This window comes from Amblyomma americanum, unplaced genomic scaffold (assembly GCF_052857255.1).
Source record: "Amblyomma americanum isolate KBUSLIRL-KWMA unplaced genomic scaffold, ASM5285725v1 scaffold_419, whole genome shotgun sequence".
Taxonomy (NCBI): Eukaryota; Metazoa; Arthropoda; class Arachnida; order Ixodida; family Ixodidae; genus Amblyomma; species Amblyomma americanum.
In genome coordinates, this window is record NW_027526890.1 from 1 (window position 1) to 10,000 (window position 10,000).

The window sequence follows — 10,000 nt, forward strand, 5'->3', positions numbered from 1 at the left end:
TGCGCCATTTAATCGCAGTCATGGGCCGTATATGCGTTCCAGCGCTTCAGATCTCTTTTGTCTTCTTTCATGTCCAGTTCTGGGTGCATATTTTTTGGGAAAGGGGGATGCTATTGCGGCTCCTGTTCTCCTTGTTAATTAGTTCCCTTTCTTCTATAATTGGTTGTTAGGGAAAGGAAATGGCGCAGTATCTGCTTCACATCTCGGCGGACACCTGAACCGCGCCGTAATGGAAGGGATAAAGGAGGTAGTGAAAGAAGAAAGGAAGAAAGAGGTGCCGTAGTGGAGGGCGCCGGAATAATTTTGACCACCAGGGGGATCTTTAACGTGTACTGACATCGCACAGCACACGGGCGCCTTAGCGTTTCGCCTCCATCGAAACGCAGCCGCCGCGGTCGGGTTCGAACCCGGGAACTCCGGATCAGTAGCCGAGCGCGTTAACCACTCAGCCACCACCAAGATATGTTTCCTTTCCTTAAATTGTCCGGGCAAGGCGTCGCGCCGAACGGACAATAGTGTTCCGTGGATTCCTTGGCAACGCTGCGACACGCTGTCGCGTCCTGCTCTTAAAGACGAAGCTTAAGCGTCCTCCAATTTTACTGGCCGCGAACTTACGATTTCGCCGTGGCGGTGCTCCGAGGAGGCAAATGACGTTATAACGTGTGCCGCGCCGCGAATATTTCTCTCTCGCTCCCTATAGACGCTTTACAGCGCGGAAGCATGGGCGCCGCCATATTTGGTCACGTGACCACTCTTCTATTGCTGGCCTTCTAACTCCGCTGCCTGCCTGTGCGGAAGCCTCATCTGCAAGCGCGTTTTACTGCGATAGTACTTATTTTTGCTCGCAAAATGGATGCAGGATGGGTGGATGACACCAAGCTTTGGCCGAAGCTTCAGCGGCCGTGTAAGTGCGCTGTTTTTTTTTTGTATTTTAGGACTCTGCTCTTGTTTTTGTGTGAGCCTTCACGCCACATTGCTTTGCTTGGTGACGATGGTATGCTCGCTGTCTGTCTTTTCCCGCTTTTCTAAAGCCAAAAACACTGCTTGGATTTCTGTCCTGGTGTGCTTATGACTGTTTTCGTGCGTGCGTTTAAAGCGAGAACTTCCCAGATTTGATTGCAGCACAAGTTAGTTGCGCAAAGTTGTACTTTTTGCGCAGCTGGCTCGTAACGACCTCATTCTGCAAAAAATCCCCAACACCTGCGTACCAGTTGCTGACAAATAATGAAAACTAACTATTTGTGTCTGATCGGCCGCGTCAGTCATGCTGCGACCCGCCGCATATGTTTACGATGGCTGAACGGCTGGTATTAGCTCCTGATGTTCGACTTTGCATGAAATCGAACTTTTACTCGCTTGCGGAAAGGGTTTCCGAATTTATGCTTTTTCTAGCCTGCCGCAAGGAGCGCGAGATTCAACGTGCACTCGTTTGCAAACAAGTTAGCACTTGAGAAAAGCTCTTTTGCGTTTAACCTACAGCTGCTGCATGGCATCGCGCGATCTACTGCGGTAGCCTTGCGTACGATAAGCGAAGTTTCCAGCGTGGACAGTAAGCCAAAACTGGCAGCCGCTAGTAAAATGCGACGTAAAACTATCAGCACCAGTGACAATATTCCTCACTGCATGCTTCTGTGCCAGTCATGTTAGATCAAAAAAGGTTGGAACTGTGGAGACATTTAATAAGTAGACCTTTTATTTTGGTTTTGCAAAGTCGAACATCAGGAGCTAATACCAGCCGTTCAACCATCGTAAACATATGCGGCGGGTCGCAGCATGACTGACGCGGCCGATCAGGCACAAATAATTAGTTTTCATTATTTGTCAGCAACTGAAAGCATAAGTGTATTTTGCAGAACCTTACTAGATTTCTTGGCATCCAACTTTCAGCATGGGGACAAAGTTTTATTACCACAAAACTAGCTACATAAATAGCACACATGATGACATACTGTACTGATATCATTCTTTATTTCAGTTGTCTACAACTACATGGTTGAAATGCCTGACACAGATGGCAAACTAACCGTCAACTACAGAGGATTTGCTGAAGGCAGCAACCTGCTTGACAGTGGCCATGTTGGCGTGGCACTGTACCAGCAGAAAAATGGCGTGAAGTGCATCAAGGCAAACATCAGGTCGTCGCAAACAGTGAGCAGGACGTACCAAACACAAATAAATTTTGGACAACCTTTCTCAGCAAGTTGCACATGCAAAGCGGGGCTAAGTGAGCGGTGCAGCCATATTTGTGCACTGCTCATGAAGGTTGTCGAGGCAACATCCAAGGGGCTCACCGGACAGTCATCAACTGACAAAGCGTGTGCATGGAATGCGGCAACAGCGAAGAATGTCACCCCAGCAACAATGGAGGTAGTTTATTGCCATAAGAAAACACAATCGAAGACGCAGCAGTTTTTATCTGAAAAGGAGATGCTCCTTCACTTCGAAAAATGCCCTCTCGACGTCAGCAAGCTTCAGAACACCATGCTACACACTGTTCTGAAGCCACGCAGGAAACCACCCGCAGGTGGTGATGAAGATGGCCGTGCATGTAAGAACATTATTTCCTGATGTTGCGCATGGCTGACTCAACTAAGTGAGTCGAGCAGGCATAGAGGCTATCATTACGTGCAAGTAAGATTGCCATCTGGGTTATGTTGTTGCATAAGTGTACATTTTGTTCATTTAAATGTAGTCAGTTTATATAAAGACATTATGCATAAAGATTTGCTCTTGCAATGTTCAAAACTGCAGAAATGCAAGTGACATGTGCTTGTGGTTGAACCATCCCAATATACTGGCAGTAATGCTTAACTAGTAATTAGCATTACAGCAGAGCGTGCATCTCGACATTGAAACGTGGTATAGCATCAACAAGACCTCTTTCATACTCATTTATGCAATCTCAGCTGTTCACCATGCACTGCTGAATATGATAGTGCATGATCTACAGGACCTCCTATCAAGTTGTGACAGTTTTTTGTGCGATGATCTCACAAGGTTACTCTTAGCACCTGTGCATAGTTCCTAAGTTCTAGGTGCACCGAGAAACAGCTATTGCTGATGCTGCAGCAGACTTGATTTTTTGCAACGGCTTTTGATTGTAAATTACACCTACACATGGCCCTACATTGCATACTGACTGAGTGATTTTCAGGTTTTAGCCACCATAAGCCTGTTTCGAGTATGCACAAGAAGTCGTTAAATTAAGCAGACCCTTCTTGTACTCCACAGTTCTCCAGCAAGAGCATGGCCAGCATGACTGCAAGCGGCTGTGCCAGTTATGCCAAGATTTCTTCGTCACCAATGTGCTGCTGTCTCCTGAGCAGGCTGCAACACTGGCAAACCACCCTCAGGGAAGTGCAGCATGGCACAAAGAACGTTTCTTGAGGATAACTGCCAGTGAGGCCCGTAGCATTCCCATCAAAGCTGCCCCTGAGAAGTGGGTATCAAAGCACATACACCCAAGTTTCTATGGTAATGGCAGCACACGGTAAGGAGCCAAATATCTCACTGACTACAGCCTTTGGTGTTGTGCCTCAGTTGCTCTGCATGGCATGCTGAAGTTTACATCTTGGATTCGAAAATGCTATGGCAAGTTTTATAGTACAAGAACTATTGCTAAATACTGTTTTGCATGTTTGGTTTGGTTTGGTTTATTGGGGTTTAACGTCCCAAAGCGACTCAGGCTATGAGGGACGCCGCAGTGAAGGGCTCCGGAAATTTCGACCACCTGGGGTTCTTTAACGTGCACTGACATCGCACAGTACACGGGCCTCTAGAATTTCGCCTCCATCGAAATTTTGCATGTGATGCTGACAATAGAGCGGTTGCAACACTATGCTTTGATTTTGTACAGCAGCACTTTTGCGTATTTGCAGTATGAACTCTCTATTACTGCATTATGCAAAGTGGCAATTTGCAGGCCGAATTTGCCTGCAAAGAATGGAAGTACCACTGTGTGGTTGTAATTTGTGATGTAAATTTCTATTCATTGCTTCCAACAGCAAAGCACAGCCTGACTGCTTGTTCATCGCAAATCGCATGCAAGTTACAAGCCTGAAAGCATGAAATTGGAGGTTGATATTTGTTACGTTGTGAATGCTTGGTTTGTGTATTGCAATATACTAGTCACTGTTGAAGTTACTTTAAGATGAGGGACACTAATTCATTACAACATGAATGTGATTTTTACATGAAGGTATGGAAGAGAGTCAGAAGCAAAAGCCCGTGCCTGGTACAAGAAAACAAAGACCACGGACGTTGTGGAATGTGGCCTTATCATCCGGCCTGCCACTTCATGGCTTGGAGCCAGCCCTGATGGCATAATTCCAGACTCGGACACAGTGCTGGAAATAAAGTGCCCGACACCACTGACTGTGCAAAAGCATGGTAGCCTTGATGCCCTGTTTAAGAGCGGAAGATATGACGTGATTAAGAAGGAGAACAAACTCACACTCAGCAAGGCCGGGAAGAACAGATATTACCTGCAAGTACAGTTGCAGCTGTTCTGCTGCGAGAGAAGTCGGTGCGACTTCGTGATTTGGGCACCGAACGAGGCATATATTATCGAGGTGCCCTATGACAAGGAGTTCATAAGTAAGCAAGTGGCACATCTTGAGGACTTCTATTTTTCACACCTGCTGCCAGCAGTTGTTGACAGCAAGCAATGAACACATTTCTATTGGAATAAATTTACAAGATTTGACTAATTGTCTTGTCATTAAGACAATTTTACCCGGTTTATTTGTGCATGCAACATCAGAATTATCAAATACATCTCTGAACATACAACAAAACAAAAGCAGGCATAGAACAAAAACCAACAGGCTCGTACCCTCACCTGGTACTGAACATTTCTCATCATCCCAAAGTGAACACAGGGAGTACAAGCAGTAAATCTTCAAAGAATGACATCTCCAATATGGTATCAACAAAGGTTTCCATCGGGCAAGCCAATGCAGAAACTCCCCAACATAACTTTCCATTGCATTTTAAAAATCCGCAATCCACATAAACGTCTCACCTACACTGTACACACAGCCGCAAAGCAAGTGCCCCTAAGTGCACCAGCAAGACAATGAAATAGGCTCAGAACATCAACCTTGGCAGCTCGAACGTGCTTTGCAAGTGATTCCAACTTCAGTTCCTCAAGAAGGAAGAGTGCTTTAGAGTTTGCTCTTCCTGGACAAAAGGTAGCGGACCTGAAATTGCTGACAAACACTTTGGTAATCAGACGGCATGAAAAAAAGGCTCCAACGCGAGTTGTTTGTAGCAACTAAGATAGCTCAGAGCCATCAGTGAAATAGCTAGCAAAATACCTGAATAGCATATCTCTGACAGATATTCTTAGGGTCATCAACAGCAGCCTGCCAGTACACCAGCATGCTTGAGTTAATTACATAAGAGTTGTATCTTGGAAGTATTCACCTATGGGGCAGAAACTCTGAAGCTAATGAAAATGCTTAAAATTAAATTGAGAGCAATGTGAGCTATGGATAGAGACAGCAAACAAGTGGGTTGGGTCAGGGAATAAATGCAAGTTAATGATATCCTAGCTGAAACAGAAATTGCCATCAGCAAAGCATGTAATATGGAGAGCTGATAACCAATGGCATCAAGGGTGGCAGAGTCAGATGGGCAGTTAAAATTGGCAAGTTTGCTGGGGTAAGGTGGCTACAGCTAGCCCAGGAGGTTTAACGATTTAACTGAATGCAATTTTGAGGAGCCTTTCTCTTGCAGTGAACATGGTTACGTTAATCAGTGAACAGAGAACATGGCAGGTGCATAAAAACAAGAGACGACTAGATAATGTGGCTACTCCACATAAATCTCCATGCCTCATTCAGGTGTGTTGTCTACCACTTCCAGCTGCTTGCCTGGATGCGATGGTGACTGAGCACCAGGTTCTGACGCATCACCATGATCTCTAATCAAATTCGGTTGCAGGTTGCACAGCCCAGCGATGGCAACAAGTACATCATTTGCGAGGGGTTTCTTTGTGAATATACTAGCAGGGAATTGCTTCGAAATCCTGAAGCATTTGAGACGCCTTATTGATCGCTCAACATGAATCCCAAGCCTTGCCAGGCGACGCGAACTTACTACATCTGAACGACAAATCTGCGGCCGGCCTTTGGAAAAGCTTGGGAGTGAAACTTTAACAGATGGTGGGAGCAGGTCATCTATGTTAAAGCCACGGTCAGCGAGGACTTCGTCGCCTTGCGTCAGGTGGTCTAAAAAACCACTGTCCAAAGTGATGAAACGATCGCTTGCACGGCCACCATACGGTTTTGACAAAAACAATAAACCCACTTGATGCAATGACGTGAAGAATTTTGGCCGTATTGTGCGATTTGTAGGAACTGTAAGTTGTATTTCTTCGGTGCAGTTGCCCAGGTCTGTCAATGAAAATTTCGAAACAGTCCACAATGCAAGTTACGGAGTAATTCTCCTCAAAAACATAAGGCAACGTCCTCCTGATTGCTGTTCTTGGCAGCCAGAACACTAAGAACTCTCTGGCAAACTTGGCAAGTTTTGTTACAATGAAGCAGAAAATCCTGCTAATGGCTGCAGTGGATGCACCAAAACGTAAGCTAAGGTCATTAAGCAATAGGCCAAGACGCAGCCGCATCAGTGTATGCAGGATTTGGTCCTCAAAGGGCATAGTGAAAGGGCTCTTCACAATAGTGGAAAGAGTCCGAACCAGTTCGTCAAATACTACTTTTGACAGACCTGTAAAGAAGCGGAAGTGACTTGGTGCAAGAGTTGAGTATGCACTGAATATAGTCTGGCAAGCACTGTCTGCAGTGACCGGGGCCTGCCTGCGAGTGGTTGCATACAAATGGTCATGAGCAGCCGCTGGCTCCACTTGAGTTCCTTTTTCTGATATTTCGGTAATCTTGCATTTGCAGCCACAGGCCAAGCAGCCATCAACGAGACTCTCAGCTCCTTCTCTCCTGTACAACGAAGGATGTGGAGGAAAGTGAGACACAATATTTAGCATAGTAGTATGAGCTAACAAGCACACAGAATAAAATTACCATGCCGTGCAACGGTTATACTACAGGGAAATAAATAGAGTGTTCTGGTTCTATAATTGTGGTCTGCATCGTACTCCTGTAACAACTTGCAGAGGTATTGAAAGCTTTAAAGGGACACTGAAAGAAAATTTAAAAACTGGCCTCTATAGACAAGGTACTGTGTTCTAATCACAAATGCTAAGCGAACACTGAGCTTTTATGAATGGGAAAAAAACTAAATACAGGGATTCCCATCATTGGCTGACAATATTCAGAGTTTTCCTCAGTAGCCCGTGAAACAGTGCTAATGCAGCAAACTGTCAAGCTTACAGCAGACGACGAACCTGTGCAGTGGAATGGCTGAGCAATGTATGTACATGCACTGACTGAAATCAAGTCTGCTCTCATGTGCATTGATTGCTTTTTGTTCAGAATTGCACAGCAGTAAACACCAAGCAACGTGAAAAAGTCTAGTTTCAAACATACATAGCAGCGTGTGGCAACCACCATCTCATGAGAAAAAGAATGAAAAGATAGTAATTGCTTCATTGAAATGCAGACTGCGTATGCCTGCAGAGATAGGCATAACTCCTGCGCACATGGCAGCAAGAGATGCACAATCCGGGTCCAGGCAATAAGCTGTAACTGGGCTAGCCTATATGAGTGGTTGCAAGAAATTTTACTGTTAACTGAACATGACAATGCTAAAGATGGCAAAACTAGTAAGCAAGCTTACAATCACCATTTCATGATATCAGCAACTTTATTTGTGAACAGATTCTGCTGTTCTTAACCCTTTCACACGCCATTTCTTTTTTTCTACTCAAAAGAAGCACTCCCACCAAAAAGGCATCTTCAAGCATTGACAAAGACAGTTTGTTAGTACTCAAGGGCAAAGTACTAGTAGAGGTGCCATTATGGAAATAGCAACAATAAAAATTATGCGAGTTATGAACGATTGTGGGACTAATTTCTATTTCGGAGGTGTACATTACGCTTGAAATCCAAAAAAATTTATGTCCCTAATGGTGGCAAACTATATTTGCACAAAAATGGTAGATGGCATGCTACCCCGCTGACGAAATTGCTGAATATTGTTTACTTCAGTCCCTGCATGACATAAAAACATCTTATTTGCGACGTGAAGGATGCAAAATTCACTTGGAACGAAGAAAGCACTGCTAAGTGCAGCACACTCTCAGCTAAAGGTAATATCCATAGCGTACCACAGGTTTAAACTCTTCATATAACTAGTGAAAGCAAACGTGCATATTGTGCACCCAAAACAGACTTGCATAAAAGCATGTAAATGAGAACCCATGAAGGATAATTCACACCACATTACCGTACCAATGTGATACATCCTCTGTTGCAATGTTGATAGGCAGGTGATCATCAGCTGCAGCACTCTCTTCATCTTGCTCGTCTGATAAATGGTGTGACAAAGGTTCAGCTGTTGAACAGGTCTCAGGCTCCAAAGGTTTGACATCGTGCCGCACCAGCTTCCTTCTTCCCTTGTGGTGAGCAGTCTAAAATATTGCAGAGTATGAAAATACAAAAGAATAAATAAACTGCAGTTCAGAACAAACCTCCGAAAGCCATACCGGTGTTCCAAGGTGCAGTGTTGGGTACGGGTTGTCTTTAGAGGGACGCCCATCAATGAAATGAACTGAGCATACCTGCAAGAAATGTGTATGAAGGCCACTTAAGTTCTGACAACCAGTGCAAGCGGACTACGTCAAACACCACAAATACAAGGAAATATGTGATATGGTCATTCTAACTAAACATGTAATATGGTCATTTCATGCAACTGTCCAGGCATTGCACTTCTCTTTTGTGCTCTTCAAAAATATTGCACCATAATATTTTCACAATGCATATTTGAGAAGTTTTGTTTTCCATAAACCGGGGCACACAACCAAGAAAAAATTTTTCAACCGGCGTTTGCACTCACTCAAAGATAGCCCAACAGCATTCCTCGGATGTGCGATGTCAATATTCATAAACGAAAAAAAGTCCAGCACAATGCCTGAAAAGCTTCTGGCCGTATTATGAAATCGCCTATCTCACGTGCGCAAACACACTCACGGAGTACACACACTACGTAGTACCTCCCCGTTGTGGCGAAAATGAAATGCAGCCAGCACCGCACGTTCGCGTAAGTATTTCGAAACGAGATGGTAGAGATAAGGTACTTACAATGCAAAGGATCTACGCTTCAAGCGCGAATGCACAGCCGACTCGAAAGGCACCGACTAAACGCGGACATGTATGTACGTACATCATGTACATACATCAGCCCGTTTAGCTCGGTCCTAGGTTAGATCATTTTTACAATTAAAACAGCAGGCTCTGAGCCGTATTACCCTACTCTCAGATGAACACTGAATGCAAGGTGACTGAAACGATACTGGCAAACCCAAACCTCCCATCAGACCATGCACAGAAATTCATTTGAACAGCGGCTCGAGCGCGCAGGTGACTGCCGGTGTTACAGGTATACCGTCAGCAAACAACCCGAGCAACCGGTGTTTTCACTTTTATCATGTGTACTCACCCTAGCCGATGAGCCGGGGTTGAAGTCTTTCCTCTGTAGATTCGCAATCCAGTGCTGTCGTACCAACTTGTTCTTCTCTCCTTGCGGAAATCTATGCATTGCAAAAGGCCTAGTGCACGGACAATCTTCGTGAAGTTGAGGCCCGTGCGTTTCGCAAACAGATACATTCCAAACCTTCAAATCTGCGTCGCAGTTCTTACAATCGAACACGGAACACGTTTTGCCTCTGCTTTTCCACATTTTGGCCGCAGAGCATAGCGGATACAGCAGCGAAGTCAGCAGCCCGTAGGCACCACCTGCAATCGCCTGCTATCCAGAAGGCCACTGATGTCGCGACGGCGGTGGCGCCGCGAGTGTCGACTAGGCGAACTGCTCTCTGTAAACGGTCTATACCGGGCATCCCAGTTAAAGGTAACCAAGG

The 10,000-nt window shown here is 45.1% G+C and overlaps 2 protein-coding genes and 1 pseudogene across 2 annotated transcripts; 1 reads left to right on the forward strand and 2 right to left on the reverse strand.

Annotated features, from left to right (window-relative positions):
• The first annotated feature begins 849 nt into the window (after nucleotides 1-849).
• Nucleotides 850-4,670, forward strand: LOC144112569 (uncharacterized). Its single transcript, XM_077645376.1, has 4 exons — nucleotides 850-904; nucleotides 1,976-2,548; nucleotides 3,232-3,490; nucleotides 4,199-4,670. The coding sequence occupies exons 1-4, from the start codon at nucleotides 850-852 to the stop codon at nucleotides 4,668-4,670; spliced, it is 1,359 nt and encodes a 452-aa protein (XP_077501502.1).
• A 70-nt stretch (nucleotides 4,671-4,740) lies between these two features.
• Nucleotides 4,741-6,871, reverse strand: LOC144112568 (uncharacterized; annotated as a pseudogene).
• Nucleotides 6,872-8,350: 1,479 nt separating this feature from the next.
• LOC144112570 (uncharacterized) lies at nucleotides 8,351-9,872 on the reverse strand. Its single transcript, XM_077645377.1, has 3 exons — nucleotides 9,580-9,872; nucleotides 8,624-8,698; nucleotides 8,351-8,548 (listed from the first exon to the last, which is right to left on the reverse strand). The coding sequence occupies exons 1-3, from the start codon at nucleotides 9,817-9,819 to the stop codon at nucleotides 8,351-8,353; spliced, it is 513 nt and encodes a 170-aa protein (XP_077501503.1). The 5' UTR covers nucleotides 9,820-9,872.
• Nucleotides 9,873-10,000: the final 128 nt, after the last annotated feature.

Bases quoted from the DNA above. Each gene is read 5' to 3' on its own strand.
- LOC144112569 (XM_077645376.1), top strand. From the start codon at position 850: ATGGATGCAGGATGGGTGGATGACACCAAGCTTTGGCCGAAGCTTCAG. The intron at 2,549-3,231 runs GTAAGAACATTA...TGTACTCCACAG, and splicing joins TGATGAAGATGGCCGTGCAT to TTCTCCAGCAAGAGCATGGC. The intron at 3,491-4,198 runs GTAAGGAGCCAA...TTTTACATGAAG, and splicing joins TATGGTAATGGCAGCACACG to GTATGGAAGAGAGTCAGAAG.
- LOC144112570 (XM_077645377.1), bottom strand. From the start codon at position 9,819: ATGTGGAAAAGCAGAGGCAAAACGTGTTCCGTGTTCGATTGTAAGAAC. The intron at 8,699-9,579 runs GTGAGTACACAT...CATTTCTTGCAG, and splicing joins ACCCCGGCTCATCGGCTAGG to GTATGCTCAGTTCATTTCAT. The intron at 8,549-8,623 runs GTATGGCTTTCG...GCAATATTTTAG, and splicing joins CACTGCACCTTGGAACACCG to ACTGCTCACCACAAGGGAAG.